The 18,460-nt window shown below is 40.6% G+C and overlaps 1 protein-coding gene across 10 annotated transcripts in view; it reads right to left on the bottom strand.

The window, feature by feature from the left end:
• The window catches only part of CACNA2D3 (calcium voltage-gated channel auxiliary subunit alpha2delta 3), a 414,102-nt gene that overhangs the window by 250,601 nt on the left and 145,041 nt on the right, over positions 1 to 18,460 (bottom strand). For all 10 annotated transcript variants that reach the window (XR_009487851.1, XR_009487850.1, XM_059856396.1 and 7 more), the window contains one exon: positions 16,249 to 16,308. Coding sequence is in view for 8 of the 10 variants with exons in the window: in XM_059856396.1 (XP_059712379.1) it covers positions 16,249 to 16,308 (60 nt within the window). In the remaining 2 variants the exon portion in view is untranslated. The remainder of the gene's footprint in view (positions 1 to 16,248; positions 16,309 to 18,460) is intronic.

Genomic DNA, 18,460 nt, shown 5'->3' with positions numbered 1-18,460 from the left:
AACCACACAAGCATAAGTATATATTAATTGATATTACTGTTTATGACTTGGATGCCAGTGACTGAACATTACAAATGCTGCTATTAGTATCAGCAGAACAGCATGCAAGGAGGATTTGAATTGCAATCAGTGTCAGACACAAAGCCATTAAACTAATATTTAACATATATTAAACAGAATCCAAGTGTTGAATGTTAATACATATATATACAGTGATGTAATTTGAAACATTACAAAATGTTTGTAGCAGAGAAGGGACAAAAAAATCTGTGTGGTGGCAAATCATTGCATTTGAGCTCAACTTACCCAAGTGTCTATTTTCTTCAGAAGTGACTTTCTTTTTTTAGTTTTCAGCATTTAAAGCGAAATTTAAAGCTAAAATTGCAGTTTTAAAACTGAAATACAAAATTATTTCAGATTTCTGGAAAGTATTTTGATTCTGCCAGACACTGACATTCACCAAGTCCAGACAGCAGTTTTACAAGTTCTTTTTTTCCCCTGAATTTTGGTTAGGAATGGTCACTGGCTTAATAGGGTCTGTGCTGTGAGAAGGCTTAAATTTAAATTCCTGGAAAATAAAGGATTTTGATAATATAGCTGCTGACTTGCAACACAATAAATGAGATTTGTTGGCACAACTTGCCAGAATTGCAAGCTTTAAGCACCATCCTCTTCTCAGTAAAGAAAACTAAAAATCAAGGCAAAAGCAAAGCCTCAGTCAGTTCCTTTTCTGACTACACTGTGTGATTCTGTCCAGGCTTTTGAAGACACATCACCAATTTTACATCATTATAATGTTCTAGCTATTAAGTTCCCATATTCTATAATTATTGAGAAGACAACAGCTCCATGGCTTTTTGCAGCACCTTCAAAATGCAACATTCAAATTAACTTCTCAAAATTGTTTTTTCCCACCTAGGCCAGCTCTGTGTGCTGGATCACTCACCAGAACTTCCCTGTGACCTTTCTTTTAGGAAAGGCCAAACGTCCAGGGGCTGCAGTGCAGCTAAGTGGGAACAGAACTGCAGCAAAGAGAGGCAGTGGGAGCCACAGATCAGCACTCAGCTGTGCTCACTGCCCTTACACTGCACACACCATCACATGCAGGCACACACAGCAATCCCTGCTCTCGAGTTTTCCACCCAAACACAAGGGAGGAGATTTATACCATCAGGGGACAACCATAAATAATTAGGTAATGCCAATCAGCAAGCTAAGCAGCACCTTCAGATCATCAACCACCTTATTCACCATTGAGGGCTGGCAGGGGTGGCAGTGGGAGGGAGAAGCAGTGGATCACTTGTTGGAAAAGGACAAGCAAAAAGAAAAGGATGCAATTAGCAAAACATTGCAAAGTAAGAACAGCCAGCTCCCATCTGTAATGACCCATGAATCCCAGGGACAGGGATGGCAGCACTGCCCAGCAGTGCTGTCCTTTGCCAGAGCTGGGGGAACTGACCATCTGCAGCTTGGATGTGTGAATGGCCACCTTTCCTGAAGTGGTGGAGACATGGTTTTAGTTAATGCAGGACATTTCAACCAGTAAAATGTCACTAAATCAATTGTGTATCAATATCCATTCTGGTATCTCAGCAGTTCCAGTCCAGCGTGTAGGGTAACAATAATGGAAAACAGAACTTGCCATTATGTGTCATTAAAGTATAATCAATTACAGGAATCTGTTAGTGCTTTCCTTCAGAGACTCAATCACAAGGAAACACAATCTACTTAAATGTGCAGATAACAAACGGAAATGATTTTTAAAACAAGGTGACTGGCTTGAAAACATTTTTAAAGATAAACTTTAACAGATTTCCTGACCTCATTTTATTAATGCAAAAGTCAAAATAGACAAAAATGCTGGCTTTCTTTTCCAAGAATGGAATATGAAATGAAAGTTCCTATTAAATCTGGGCCTGGAGCATTTTCCAGCCAATGTGCAAGACTGCATTTGCTGTATTCATCATTATATATTTGTGTGTATATACAATGATGTCACTGCTTATGGCACTGGGAAGTCCAAATAGCAAACACAGATTTTATCCTGTCCTTCTGGAGCTCCCTCACACACGGGCTGAAGACAACACTCCCCAAAACCACCAGTCAATGTCAGGGCTAACCTGGAGCCTGGGCAGAGGTGCCTGCACAGGGCTGAGCGCTCCCGGGAGCAGCAGCCAAGGCAGGAGTGATGGAACCAGGCACATCCTCGGCTCTGAGGAGGATTGGTCACTGCAGAGATGCTTTACCAGTCAAAGAGCTGAGCTGCAGTCTGAAGAGCGAGGGCAAGGCAGCAAATGAAGCAGCTTTGTATCCCAAGCCCTTGGTAAATCCTCCTGTCTCTCTCCTGGCACACCAGGGGCTCTCCTGGCTTACCCAGGTGAGTCACCCAGCTAAAGTCAAACTGCATCCACCCAAACTGGCCTTGACAACAATCCCACCTCTCAGTTTTGTCTTCTCACACACAGAGGGACAACAGGGAGATGAGGTAAAGATGAAGTGTTGCTCTGTTTCTCCACAAGCCCAGCAAACCCTGCTCAAGAGGAACTCTGGTGCTGCCTGAAGGTAGAAAGGTCAACTTGAATTATTTGGAAGAAATACACAGCAAAGTATTTATCAAGGAATTACTTTTTTTTTTAAATGAATTTCATTTATCTATGGGGTTAATTGTTGATACTCTTAGGGCTGCTATTTTAAGGAGTTCAGTGCAGAACTTAGATCAAAAATGAAAAAAAATAATTTTGGGATTCAAGTGGTTTTATAGTACATGCTACACATCCTTATTCTCTGAATTTCAATTAATCTTGAAGAGATTTCTCATTCTATAACCTGCAATAGATCCCAATGAATTTAGGTCCCATAAAATCTGCAGAAAATTGCTATTCTAAGAGATGAAACAGAGCAGGGAAGGGGAGAGGATATAGAAATTGAATAATTTCTCATAACACTACCATTTTGTATTTCACCTCCTTATTATGCCTTTTCATATTATTGACATTTGACATGTAGTTAAAGCCTGGAAATTTAGGTCTTCCTAGGAGAAAAATAATAATTTGAGTTTTAGGGAGCTTCCTCAATAGATATTTGCATGCATGAGGATTTCAGTGAAAATGAGGGAAAGTTTCAAAAGGCAATGTAGGATTGGCTCCTTTACTGAGAGGTTTGCACTTTGAACATCTCTACCTCTCATTAATCTGTGGCACTGACACCATCAGACTCAGTGGGACTGTGAACTCCCCAGGAGTTTGCAGGAAACAACTGTGTCCCCAGTGCTAAAGGAGGGACTTAGAAGATGTGACACTTGTGATGGGGAGAGCCAGGGGGCTCTGAAGTGTTGCTGGGCCCTCTGGGACGGGTCCTGTGTGTGACAGGTCTGGGACAGGTCCTGTGTGAGGTAGGATCACCAGCAGCCAGGGCTGTGTGCAGCACAGCCCAGGGCAGCAGAGTGTGCTCAGTGCAAGGCAGTGAGGATGAGTTAGGGCAGCACTCTGCCACAGCAGTGCCCAGCCTGTCCCCCCAGCCCTCTGCTGCTGCCAAGGGGCAGAATTTGAAGCAGGAGAGGGGGGAACTGAGCCAGGCCCCTGTGAGGAGGGGAGTGATTGAAAGGAGAGGAGACCATGAAGAGCAGTTCAGCACTGTGCAAGGGCAGCAAGGCCACTGGGCTGGGCAGAAAGGCTTGGAAAGACCTCACAGCCTCTAAAACCTTCCACGGCTTTTCATAACTTCAGAGGGCCTCTGTCCACACCATTTTACCTCATCACAATTCCATACACCCTGTCAAAAAAAAAAGGAAAATAATCATACATCCTACAGAAGCTTCCACATGCCATAAAAACTGCACCAAATCTCCTCACCCTGCTGTCAGCCAGCTGGGCCTTTGCCATCCCTGCACCAAAACCTCCATGGTCCATTCCACCTCAGCACAACCCCCTCCACTCATCTCTTCTTTGCTGCAGAATTCTGGTTTGCACATGATGCTGAAAGCTCTTGAGCTGACTTTGTCAGCAGCAGCTTCACACAGCACAGAATATCCATTAAACCTTCCATTAATATCTCTGATTGGCACCTTCTGGATGCACAGCAATATTTCTCTGAACACATGCTCCTCACTTCAGAAAGGACACAGAATAAGATTTAAAATAGTTATTTTTTTATTTTTACATCCTAATGGAATAGTCTGAAAGCTTTAGCTAAACAGCTGATGGTTTAAATCTGAAATCTAAAATGCAAGAAAAGTGATATTAAATAAAATTACTGTTATTTAAATGTTCTTCTTTTTCTTTTTTAATGAATCACAAGCACTTATTTAAACTTGGTGTGCATGATTTTTCAAGGAAAAGACCATTGCTTTTTGCCAAGCTTTTCCCATAGCCAAGTGCATCTTCTAATCTTTTATTTCATGCACTTAATCACTGAGCTTTGTGGAGCAAAACTCATGGCCTGATCCTAGACATGGTCTTTCACTAGGAGGTTTCCTGGGGTATTTTCTAAGGAGTAAATCTCCCACAAAGCATAACCCACAAAACCAGTGATAAAGATGTGCACATCATCCATTTTACTTAAGGATGCTTGCAGAACTTTGAACAAAATTATCAAAGCATAAATACTGAACTATACATGCATTTAAATGTGCATATTTAATTCATCCTCTCAGCCATGGCCACATGTCCATGTGGAGCACAGCTCAGAAGGCTGCATTTCTAAGTCTGAAGGTTTTACACATCATAGATTTGTAGAATTTTGAAATCTTCAGTTTTTATATTAAAAAGACCTGAAAGTCATTAACTGTGGCCCTTGACATCAATCTATTGTGTGCTGTGCTGTCACCTATTATTCATGGAAAAATAATTGCTTTTGTTTTTCCAAATTTTTTTTATAGTCTGAGTTTAAAAGTCACCAGTGACTATTTCACAAGGAGAAGCTTCCAACTATGCATTAATTAAACATGCAAGAGCATTTTTATGATTAAAAAACCCCATAGTCCACTGAGTCCAGGCAAATCCTGTATATTATGAATTGACAAACCACAACTGATGAAATGATGCATGAAAATAGAGAGAGAGGCAAAATAACCTACTCGAACCCAGAAAATTTACAGACAATAACCATTACCAGGTTTAATTAACTTTAACACAAAAGTGGGGGCTCCTTCTGTTTCAAGTTAATGAAGCTCAACACATGGACACCACAATTAGAGACAAAAGCATAAGTCTAAAGCAAGTTATATTCCAAGATTGAAATAATGAGCTTGGTATTTTAATTTCACAGTCAGCAATTACGTGAGCTCCAGAAACAAAGACACAATGCATGCACTGGGAACAGTAAGGTACAAATGCAGCTGGGTTTCACTCAATATCTTTCTTCTAAGCCAGAGGCAAGAAAGTAATTTTTTTCCTACAATAAGCAGTATGTACAATACCCTGGAAATATTTCTTCTATGATCATCTAAGATTTACTCACTTTCATACTACACAAGTCAGAAACGTGACCTCATCTAGAGCCCTGAACTGCTTAGTGACTCCTATCCTGCCTTTCTCATATATATTCATTAAATCTCTATCTATAATACTGTTATTTCCATTTAAAATGATTGTTGTGTAGCAAAAAAAAGCTGCTCTCCCACAAAAAATGAATAAGCCTAGATCACTTCCACCCTTTTCAATAATTTGCCTATTCCTAAATACTAGGCTGGAAGAATATATGACCCTTAACTTAATCTCATCACCAAGCACCTCCAAAGGAAAAAAAAAAGCACAAAAAGAGAAAAGATGGTCTGCCATTTATGTCTCCCATTTATAGTTTATTAAACCTAGAGATAATAGGAAAAAGGTGGAAAAAAGCAGAGAATGTCTGGGCTGTAGTATCAGATATCACTGCTTATTACTGGCTATCTGCCTAGTAATCATAAATCCATTGGGTAATATTCTCAAATCTTTTGCTTTTCAGGTAGGTGTGAGCCAAAAAGAAAAAAAGTTTAATTTTCTATGAAGAGCAGAAAACAGCAAGCGCAGCACAACTGGGTACCAGGATGCATAAATATTCCTGATTATGGACCCTTGCACATAAAGCAAACAGGAAGAGTTTGAAGTTAACAGTGTGTACATCATGCAAAAGGTATCTCTGTCCCAAAAGATAGATATCACATAGACTATGAATGAACTGCTCCAATAAATTATATTATTCCTCAGAGGGGAGAGGAGAGCAATGTTATAAACAGTGACTTCAGAAAAGTGAGAACAATAGGGCATTGAATTTTGTAAGAGTGAATTAAGGATCTTTTTTTTTTCCTGGAGGACAGCTCAGTATCATTGACCACGGAGCCTTATAAATAAAAGCATTAACTCCAGCTCTGCCTGTTCCCCTAAGCACCTCAGCATCTTGCACTTTCAACATGCTGTACCTGCATTTAGTGTCTGATAGAAGTACAAGTACAGACAGAATTAAAGAGAGGTTACAAGTAGATTTTTTTTTAAAATACGCTTTCCAGGGAACTCAGAAAACACATGATCCTGGCAGAACACACACCTCAGACACAAAGCTTTGATGAGAGGCTGAGTGTGCCTTTGTAGAAGACTTACCAAACCAGAAAACAACAATCCCTGTCCATCACCTCCTCCCTGTGCAGTCGGACACACACTGAATATCCACGGATAGAGCAAAGCTAAGCCAGAGCAGCAGTTTTCAAAACCAGTCTTGATAGGATCAAACTCCTCAGATCTGTCACTTGCCTTTGGCATCACTTAAACCCAGGAAAGTCATTTTCTTAAAACATTCTCAGAGACCTTGACAGGACTGGGAATGTAGGAGTAAGTGTGGCTCCCAGTGTGAACCCTGCTCTTAACAGTGCTGAGGGCAGAGCACAGGCACAGGGCTCAGAGCTCTGCTGACCTTGTCTGCAGCACAAAGCTAAGAGCTAATTAAAAAGCATTTTCAGAAGATGACAAGCTTTTTTTTTTTCCCTGCCAGAGAGGGATGTCCAATATTTTCAAGGCCACAAATCTGAACAAAAGAAGACAAAAAACTGCCTCGTGGGAAGTGAATTTCAATGTCAAATTCCTGTTTGTTATCACCAATATGCCAAGCATTAAGCACTGGCAACTCTGGCTTCACCTTGTATGTCACTTTTCTGGCTCTTCAGCTGCTTTCTTGGTTAGTTAGAATTGGAAATTGATAGGCCCATAAACATCTACGAGAGACACATTATTAAACACATCATCTCTGTCTGCTCTGACAATGATAAGCCAAGTTCTCTAAGGTTTACAGCAATCTCAAGGAGTGCATGTTTTTCAATAACATTGTGATCTTTTTTCCTCATCTATGCAGTGTTTCTCCCACACTCCCAGTGCATGCTTGTTTTGCCTGACTTCCCTGAAACCTGTTTTAAAACTTTATTTGAATGTTCTCTCCAAAGGTTTTTTTTTTAAGTAGTTGAAAATATTTCTCCATTTTAGCCTCACTTTCGGCAAAGGTACTGGCTCTTAGAGAGACTTGCAAAAAGATTACTGTCAGTACTCTTGAAACACTTAGATATTAACACTTAACAGCTTTGCCTTTACACATTATTTATGTATTTCTCCTTCTCCAGCCTTCTTCCCTGCACTTCACAGTCTTCTGACACCTAACCTTTTTCTGCACTGTTTCTGCTTTCTTCTGCATCCTCCACATCCTTCCTTTCACAAACCAAGTTTGCCTTGTTTAATCTGTTTTGCCTGCAGGTACATCCCTGCCCCGGGTGGGATCACCTCTTCCCAAAGGCCAGTCTGTCTGAAATGCAGCAAAGCCTCCAGCTGCTCCAGCTGTGGCACAGCAGGGTGCACACTGCTCTGACTGGGTGGGGAGGCAAAAACATTGGCAGAATCTATTCTGGTTTGGGCAGTCTTGGAAGGAATCCTGGGCATTTTGAGAGTAAATTGTTTTGGAGGCTCAGGTAAAGTTCTTGCAAGTTTACCCTCACTCCCTGTTTGATATGACAAATTTCACTCTCATTTTAAGGATTAAGTACTATTATTGATTTTCTGCTAAATGTTCATTTCATACTGTCTCTCTCCTTTTCCTTTTTCTCCCTATTACCTGCTTCAAAATGAACTTATCTGTTTTCATGTGACTGCTTTCTTCTGGTACATCATTACCCCCTAATCTGAACAATACTTGTTCATCCCTCTGTCTTTTCTATTGGAGTAAGTTAAAGAATTGCCTCACAAAAACAATAAATGAAAGAATTCTGTGTTGCAAACAACAAATTGTTTTATCACTATTCTAAATAGAATTTCAGTTTCATTTATAAAACCCATGAGTTTGTGTGAATATGCAAGAATCTAAGCTTTTGGTTCTTTTAAACATGTCTCTAATACTTACAAGATGCATAAAAAGAGCATTAAAAACCCATCCTGGAGATACTTAATGATTTGAGAATGGGAAAGGAAAAACTGCACAGGTACTGTCTGTATGCAAATGCATTCTGCCCCATCTTCTTGGTGCTGTTAGATGTGATCTGCCAATCTTCTTAGTTTTGGGGAACAAATTTCTCTTTTGCAGAATTGTGCCAGAGAGGGAAAGATCTGTGCTGCTGTTCAAAGCTGTCCTCTGAATCAAGTAGGAGAGACACTCAGACCAGAGCCTCTGAGATCCAAAACAAACTGCCCCATCCATCAGGCTGTTCTGAGCTGAGTGCCTCCCTAACTCTTCTGCTGAATTGTTTCTCATAATGCAAATAATTTAATATTCACTAGAGAAGCAACTGGAACAGGTTGCTCATATCCTGAGAGCCCCACCTGTGTGGTTATGAGCTGCTCCAAAGCAGAAGTTTCTCTTACTCAGGAAAACCTTTGGGGTGTCTCAGTGTTTAATCAGAGAACTTGAAATTTTGAAAGCACTCATGGGATGATAAAGTTATTTCCTTCTCATTGCTGGTAGCAAGCAAACATAACAAAGGACCACATAAATATAAAAGGTAAGATCTCAGGAAAACAGCATTATCAGCCCAGTCATACAGTTCTTTGGCAACTCCAGGTTTCAGATGTCTGTAATTATTTACAGCAGGCACCATGAGGCAAAAGCACTGAGTCCATATTTGATGGGTAGAGCTGAATTTATGGAGTGTTCTCCAGGGCACACCTCACACACCTCAGTCACAGACTGCTGTTCTGGGAGAGGCTGGCAAGAGTGAACCCAGAAATGTCTGGAAACTACTTCTGGCTTCAGGGTACCAAGAGGACAAGTTCTGTAGGTGAAGTGAGAAGAACCAGCCTCCAGAAACCTGTGCCAGACTTCCTCAGAAGCAGAGAACATTATTTGCAGTACCAAAGTCAGCCCAGAGCTGCCAATTCCTCTGCTGTCAAGCCCTGTGTAGACAGGAGAGCTGTTGAAACAGACAGGCAGAGAATTCCTGCTCTTCTGGATGGGCCTCTTGTATACTGCAGAACCACACCAAAATTACAAAATTGCTGAAAAATCATCTCTCCTGCATCTCTGCTTCTGAGACAGAGTTAAACTCTGCTCTTCTGTGCTCAAAGTCACTCCTTGTCAACAAACAGAAATAAAATCACTCTAGTTATTTCCATTTGATTTGTTTGTAGTAAGAGAACACAGTTCTTAGCAAGATAAATATGTGGAAGGAAGGAAAGTGATAGAAATTATCCACTGATCATTATTGTCTTTAAATATCCAAAATATTCCCTCAGTGCTCAAAAACCCCCAAACTACAAAACTTCAAAGTGGGAAAAAAAAAAAAAAAAAAAAAAAAAAAAAAAAAAAAAAAAAAAAAGAAGCCATTTCTCATTAGGAGATGAGCTAAAATATTGCTAGCCTGGCTTCACAGAATCTTGTTTCTCTTTTACTCCTCCCTTGCCACAGAGTCAGAAAACATAAAAGCTCTGGAACTGAAATTACCAAAAAGGTGCATGGCCCCTCTTTCTCTGTACTCCCTTTCTGAGGCTTAATTCCTGCCATGCCTGCAGAGTGAAGGCCAAGTGGAAGGCCAAGAGGAAGACCAAGTCTTCCTCTGAAGATTGCTTTGTGCATGAATTCTGCTGCATTTTTAAATTTTTTAAAATATTTTTTCTCGACACTTTCATAGCCCTTTCAGTTTTCCTCTTGGCAACCTCAAGAAATAAATAGGAAAGAGTAGACAAGCTAAAATGCTCTCCACCGAAAGGGCTAAAAATCCCAAAATCAATTTGTTGCAGTATTAGAGCAGTTGGGAAGTCCTGAATTTGAGCATACAAAAATCAATAAGAATAATACAAAACTGAGAACTGCAAAGAGGAACCTTTTATCTCTTTCAGAAAAAAAAAAAAAATCAAATATTTTATGAAAGAAAAAATACCAAAGTAAAAACTAACACCAAATAAAAACTCTAAGAGATACATTTATGATTTAAACGTGGCTTGCTGAGCCTTGTAGTTCATTAGCTCACTAGGCACTCACATTTCTGTGCAGTTTTTCCTTCCTTTTAGCCTTTAAGCTACACTGCAAGTCTTAAGAGCTTGGGCCTTTGGTGATGCAGTCAGTTTTTAAAGGCATTCTGAATTCTGTGCTTACTGCCTTTCCTTGATCTCACTTATCTTTTGATCAGTATGGAAAAATTCAAACTATTCAGAATAAGAACCTCTGCAGGTCCTGGCAGCATTTTGCATCCTAGCTGTATCCAAACAATGCCTCCAGCTGGATGGCCAAAACCACAGAGACCCTGAGTGTCAGAGTGAGATGGAGATGAACCCCTGAGAGCAGATCCTGGCTGGGGCACTGGGGAGAGAGCTCCAGGTTTTACAGGTGAATAAACTGTGGTGCTCTGCAGCTACTTCTGCAGGAGCTGTGCAGAAGTTTAGAGCTTCTGGGATCTCCTCCTCCTCTTCCCTTGTTGGGAGCTCCAGCTGCAGTGTCCACATCCCACCCAAACAGAGCTGAGAACACCTGGGCATGAAAAATGTTTCAAAGTCTAAAAAGGAATTTAGGCTGTTTCCAGGCTTGGAATTCAGACAGACTGAATTCTGATGTACAAAATACACAGCTTGGATAAATCATCCATGAAATATGTCTAACTTCAGATGTTGCACTGCTCTTTTAAATGCACTTTTCAAAAAGTCACTTCAATTGCAGGTTACAAGTGCTTGAAGTCCAACAGGCTTCCCTTTCCCATTGTGGATGTCCAGGACCCTTCAAGAGCTGACTTCAGACTACTGGACATTATTCTACAGCCAGAAAAAATGTTAATAGACTGTAAATCTAGTTATCATGTGCCTCATGCAATATTAGTGAGATAATAAATACACAAACAGACTTGTCTGAAGTACTAACATACAAGAAATGCATGTGTTATAACAGGAGTATCACAAGATTATGAGGAATAGCTGTTCTCAATTATTTTTTGTCCTTCTATTTTTCAGTTCCTGATATCAATGTAACTATCATTTATTTGTTTAAATGTTGATTAAATCCCTAAACATTTAATACTCCATCTTCATAAATTTTTGCCTGGCATCATTATACTAAATAAACATTTAGGTTGGATTTTTTTAAGGAAGTATCAATTTAGGTTATGATTTTATATCTCTATATATTCTTTTATTTTATTTAGGCTCTGTATTTAACAGCTAAATGGCAAAATTAGAAAAAGTCAGGCAGCTCCCCTTAAACAATAAACTGTTGAGTAATATTAACAGTTGGAGGATTAGACCCAGAAGCTGTAAACCACACAAACTGGACTAATTGTGTTCCTCAGCCCTCCTTTACTATTTGTGCTTTCTTCTAAGCATCTGTAGTCTTGCTTTTTGAATAAAAAAGTGCATTGTTCACATGTGTAAACCACTGGAAACCCCTTAACTCTCCATCTGCTGATTTCACAAGGTTTTTTTATGTAGCCAGCAGACATAGTCTGAGAGTAAGGATGTGATTTTTCAAGGACATGAAATGCAATTTAGAGTTAACAGACAGCAGAATCTGGCAGACAGGTACCTCACTCTGGTATAGTTTTGCAAACCTTTTCCTTAAGGCTCAGCCATATGTTACAGATCTTAGAAAAGCAAATAATGAAAAACAGCCTTACACCAGTATTCCTTTTTTATCCCACTAAATTAACTTTAAGAGTATTCTTAAAAGAAAGTAATCTTTTCCTAAAAACTATTTGATTAATCCTCTTCTAGTCTTTGGGCATAAAACTGAAATAAGGTCAACCACCTTAACACATTGGCACTTGAACCTCTCCTGTCTTATGCAGGAAGTAAAACTACAACAGTCAGAAACACAAATCTGGTAATTCTGGTGCACCAGCTTTGATTCCAGCAGAAAGAAATAACCTTGCTTTTTTATCCCTACATCACACACATGCAGAGAAAACTCGGCAGGAATGTAAAGCAAATGAACTAATGAACTTAATTAACACACAGAAAATAAAAGAACTACCCTGCAGATGTGTATTTGTAGTGAAATCAGTCAGCAAATGAACAAGTAGTCATGACAAAATTTTATATGACTTTCTCCTGTCACTGGGGTCAGAAGTAAAAAAAATGGGTAGGAACTAAATTTTAACCCTTTCTTCTAAAATTAATGGGTTTTTTGTTTGTTTGTAAGAAACAAAGCACAAGTTATTATTACTGCTGTATTGAGTAAAGCCCAGCACCAGCCCCACTGCTGAGCACCCACCTCCTGAGATTATGGAACCCAGAAAGAGCCCAGCCCTGCCAGAGGGATCCTGCCCTGGCCCTGTGCAGGTGGGGACAGCACAGGTTCGTGTGCCACAGCTCAGTTAAGGTGACACAGGTGACACAGGGAGCCAGGGGCTCAGCAGCCAGCCCAGCCTGTGGCTGCAGGCTCAGGGTGCTTCACCAGCCACGGCAGCAGGGCAGCAGCAGCTGCCTGTCACCTTGGTGCAGTCTCACCCTTCCAAAGCCCAGTTCTGCAGTGGTTTGATGAAGGGAGGTTAAGAGGCTCTCTCCTCCCACCCATGTGGTTCTATCAGCTGCATATGCAACAAATTCTTTGGTACCTGGCAGCTCCAGGGAAGAGTTTTCCACTCCAGAGCCTCTTCCAGGGTTGTGAACACCAAACCCCCCGGTGTTTCTGTGCACCAGAGCAAGGCAGTTCACAGCTTAGGAAGCACCCCCAAGCACAAAGGTGGTGAAAGATCAAAAGGCCGAATTTCAGTTACTAATAATGATAAATAATTTGAATTTTGTTTTTTTTTTTTTGTAGATAATCTCCTAGCAGAAGATGATACCCTCTTAATTCTCTTTCTCCAAATTCTTTTCCCTGGCAAACGGCTAAGCCAAAAAAACTAAAGGATGATTGTAGAGCCACTTCAAAACCTGCAACAGCCAATACTCTGTCCTCTTGCTGGGTCTATGGGAATGGCAGTTCACCTCTATGCTGGGGGTTTTTCCATTATGTTAAAGTGACAAAAACAAGGGAATGGCTTCATTTTAAACAAAGCTGAGCCCAGAGACATTCCCATATAAAGGAAGCAATTCTTTGCTCCTGTGAATATATTGTGACAGGGCAGCTTGCTGCAGTAATACAAATGGTAACTTCTTTTACATCCCCAAATGCATGACTAAAGAAATTCCACTTATAACCTTGAATATATTATTTAATAACACAGAATGACTTGCACCCATACCCACGAGGTAAGAAAAGCCTGGACTGAGCCTCAAATATAAGTAGCATTTAAAAGGTTATTTCCTTTTAACCTCACATTCCTAAGAGAAAAAAAACAATCTCCCAAACCCCAAATATTGCAAGGTAAATCTTTGAGGTCTGCTCTCACTGATTCATAGTTTGGCCATTACTCAAACATGCAATGTATAAGGCTGATGAGTAAAACATCACATCACCCATTTTGATTTATTCCTTTCCATTCTCTGGGAATTTTATTTATGTTTATAACTACAGGGTCAGTGGTGCCAATAGATTCAATCCAGGGGTAGTTGAATGCTTAGACCATTACACAGAATTACAGTTTATTGATTAGAATACTTATGGAATAACTAAGGACAAAACTAATAATGTTACTAAGAAAAATGCCCAGAAGGGATCAGCTTTAGTCCAACCAAGGAATACAGTTTCAGCACTGCTGAAGAGAATACCAGCAGTCTAAGAGGTGAACTCTTACAGTTATTATTTTCTTTAAGTTAGTGCTCTTCTACAGTCAATAAAAATATTAATATTATTTTATTTCTCCCTTCCATCATTTTTATGTACTAAAACAATATTATCTATGCTGTCCTCAAGACACAGAAGACCATATCCACCACAGTGTTTCTGTGAACCCTAACAAGGCAGTTCACATCTTACAAAACACATTCACAAGCACAGAGCTAGTAAAAGATCAGGAGGTCAAATTTCAGTTAACAATAATTATAAATTATTTGATTTTTTTTTTTTTTAAGTAGCAGAAGATGTTACCCTCTTTATTATCGTTCTCCAAAGCAAGAAAATCACTCTCTTTATGTGCTTTCTGAATTTCCAGAGCATCTGAGCACAAAGAGCACAGGCTGGTGCTGTATCACATATCACTAATTCAAAGCATTTAATCCTGTCTTCCACACGTCGGCCAAAGCAATACAAACGCCAAGAAATTCCTCTTTGATAGCAGAATTGTATACACTGTACATTATATAAGCCTTCTGTCCCCTTCCACTTGAATGTACACTATCAAATCATCCTGGCCATTCCTTTCTATTGAGCAGATGGTATTATGAGATTTTTGATAAAGAACAACAATCACCCAGGAAGGGTTGCAAAGGGGTCGCTGGAACCAAGATTAACAATTGATTAGCTTTAATGGACCGTGGCAGTAATAAACAACAGAGCTCCACACAAAGATTTGATTGTCCTGTTAATGCTGCTGACACAAATGGCTTTTAACTGGCTTCCTGAAAGTGTGAATATCGCCAGAGCCCAGCAAAGGAAGGACTTCCTCCAAGTGAGAACTGTCCTGCAGTGAAGAAGCATTTACTGCAGCCCTCTAAAACATCTTCTCTAAAGTGTGTTTCTGATTTATTCAGACAATGGTTCCTATTCTCCAAGGCTTAAAGTTCAACAAAATGAAACGCAGCACACCTCGGCGAGGCTGGACTATAATAGAACCCTAAAGCATTTGAATAGAGAACTCAGCACTCCTCGAATATACCACAATAATGTGAATGATCATTTTCAGTGGGCTCGTTTTATCCTTACTCCAGCCTAGGCTGACAGATCTCAGTATCACAGCCTTCTAAACTCAATTTTTTTATGCTTGGTTCTGATAAGTTCACTCTATTTTTTCTTCCTTTCTGCACAGAAATCAGTAGTTTGCATCATATTTCCATTAAAATAAAGTGGTTTGTGACTACTGGAAATAACCATGGCAAAATCTGAAAACAAAACTTAAAAAATCTGTTTATTTCTTAGATACACATATGGGAAAATGTCTATGGAAAAAGTCTCTGCTTCCTTTAATTCTTTAAGCCCAAAATTTAAATAGACATATGGCAAATATTCACGGAAGGTTTTAAAATTAAAACTAGGTAGAGGCAAAGTAGGCAAAACTCCACCTAATGTGTCATTCAAGAAACCACGGATCTAGGAATTCAATTAAAGGTAAGGAGGTATTTACTCACCTGAGCATTGAGCAAGACTTTCTGTTAAACGTTTAATGTCAGGTTAAATTACTCAGTTTCTAAAATCATACTTTTTTCTTTTTAATTATGTGTCTTATTGAAGAAAAGGCTTTTGTTTTAAGCATTTTCAGCTGTGAGCTGCCACGGTGCTGCTCCCTCCCGTGTTACACCCAAAGGGAACACACAGCACGGGTGCAGCTCTAAGGGCTCCTAGGAAAGAGAAAAAGCAGCGCCTGCTCCTGACACAGATCCAAGCACAAACCACCTGCACAAACCCAGGTCAAGCTAATCCATCCCTGTGGCTCCCACCCCATCTGCAGACTCGGCTCTCTGCAGAGCAGCCCCTCACCAGCACGCTGCAGCCACACAACACCAGGCTAATTGCTGGGTTTAAAATGGGATCTCCACAGACTGCCAGGGAATTTCCATGACATCTCTGAAAGAGTGAGAGCCACCTGCCTGGTGTCCCAACACACAAGCACTAAGCACATCACCTGTCAAAACACTGAGCCAGAATTCATTAATTCCATTTTCTGTAATCAGCATCCTTCTATTACTCACATGCTTGGCTTCCTACAACAGCTCTTCAAGCAAGCTGTTGTATAAACCATTAGTTATACTCTGATGATAAACATTCAAGAAAATAATTATTTCCTACCTGTAAGTCAGCATCAAATTCATGTTTCAGGTAGGCATCTTCTGCAGCTTCAACAAGGCGCTGAAAAAAAAAGTGTGTTTTTTAAATAATGGAAAACGACTTTTCAATTTGGTATAAAAATAGAGATTTCTTAAGCATCTTGTGCAATTTATCTGCTCTCATACTTCAGTGAATAGAAATAAATGATTCAGATTTTAAAAAAGAAATAAAGGAGCAAGTTTTTTAAACCCTCAGTACCCACTGTTGGTGGTACAAAACTCTAAAAACAGCTCAACTATTAATAAATAAAGAAATAAAAAAGTTTTTTTTTTCACTAGTGCTTAGCTTTCTATAGCTCCCATTCTGAATTTATTTTTGAGAGAACAAAAATAAAGTTGATTTCACATGGACTTTATTTTGCACATAGGAGCCCTTTTCAAATCTCCCTTAACAGTAAATAGGAGGGATTCCCCAATAATGCACTTGATTTCAAGAAACTGACCAAAAAAATTAGTTTCTAAATTACACATCTACTATAAATGATAAGAAAAATATAGACTGGGTTTGTTTACCAAGCAGGCTGAAATACTACCCTAACGTGGTACATTATCACAAGATTTTTCTGCAGTTACAGAAGTAACATTTACTGAACAGCAGCAATTCAGTAGTAATTTTGCCCTCTTAATATCCAGAACACCTTGTAGAAGTTATTTTTCCTCACCATTGTCATCTGACAGGAAAAAAGCTCAGTTGCATCAAAACACAGCTACCTGAACCATTTAATTCATAAAGGGGTTTGCTGCAGAGGTTCTGCTGGGGATTGACATTTTACCCTTTCTAAGGCTTTACTCAGCGCTCTTTATACTTAACCATGGAAGAAATCCCTTCTAGTTTTCATTTAATCTACCTGAACATTAAAATCTGTACAAGCCAAAATGAAACAAAGAAAACTCTGTGTCTTTGATTTTCTTTGCTCTATCAGACACTGGTACACATGGATATTTTCACATATTTTACATCACAAAGCGGGGTCCAGACTCTCATTAACAATTCACAGAGTGGGCAGCCATGCACACATCTTTTTCTCCCTTTTCATAACAGTTTGCACATTTATCAAGTCTTTGGATATAAATCAAAATGAAATCAGAATTCATATTGATTGCTATACAGTTTGAGCTATAATGGAACCTGAACCAAGAAAAATATTTCTGGCTGCCAATGCAGAACAAATGGTTGAGCAGAACGCTGACAGTCTGAGCAGAGCCCCGGTGCCTGCGCGGAGCGTTTGTGCTCGTCAGGTCTGCGGAGCAGCGGCGAGTCCCAGCCTTGCTCTGAGCTCCACCCCATCTTCCCCCTGCTCCATCCCATCTCCCCCTGCCCCATCCCATCTCCCCCTGCCCCATCCCATCCCATCTCCCCCTGCCCCATCCCATCCCATCTCCCCCTGCCCCATCCCATCCCCATCCCATCTCCCCCTGCCCCATCCCATCCCCCTCCCATCTCCCCCCTGCTCCATCCCATCCCCATCCCATCTCCCCCCTGCTCCATCCCATCTCCCCCCTGCTCCATCCCATCCCCATCCCATCTCCCCCCTGCTCCATCCCATCTCCCCCCCTGCCCCATCCCATCTCCCCCCCTGCTCCATCCCATCTCCCCCCCTGCTCCATCCCATCTCCCCCTCACCCAGGGCCAGCACCAGCCCCAATAACCACAGGGGCTCTGCTGGGCTCCTTCCCCCTCCCTGCACACCCCATGGGGAGGCTCTCCAGACTTTTCATTGGTGCAGAATCACAATCTCAAGCATACAGTTAAAAGCTGGAAATACTCTTGATGCCTCAGCTGACACAGAGAAGCAGAGGTCACCTTCCCAGAGCCCTGTGCTGGGAGTGGCTCCCTGACATTTGGCTGGTTCCAGCTTTAAACATCCTGTCCCATGAAAACCCAGCTGGTCACAGCAAACCCACTTAACCCAAACTGAACTGAGTCCAACAATGGGCAAATCAAACCAGAAGTGAACTGGCAAAATGTCTGAGCTCACCTTCCTACGTACAGGGGAGAAAGAACCCCAAATTAACAATGCATCCCAGCCTGCTGCAGGAGGGCAATCCAGGGGAAAACATTTCAAACAGAACTGTGAACTCCTGTGTCGTTGTTGCCACTACTCCTGTACTATCTGAATAGTACCAAAACCAGATCTTGAATGTGAAATGTGAAACACTAATGAACCTTCATT

Source organism: Haemorhous mexicanus, chromosome 11 (genome assembly GCF_027477595.1).
Source record: "Haemorhous mexicanus isolate bHaeMex1 chromosome 11, bHaeMex1.pri, whole genome shotgun sequence".
NCBI lineage: Eukaryota > Metazoa > Chordata > Aves > Passeriformes > Fringillidae > Haemorhous > Haemorhous mexicanus.
Note: the sequence above shows the minus strand (reverse complement) of the source record. Positions and strands in the feature narration are given on the sequence as shown.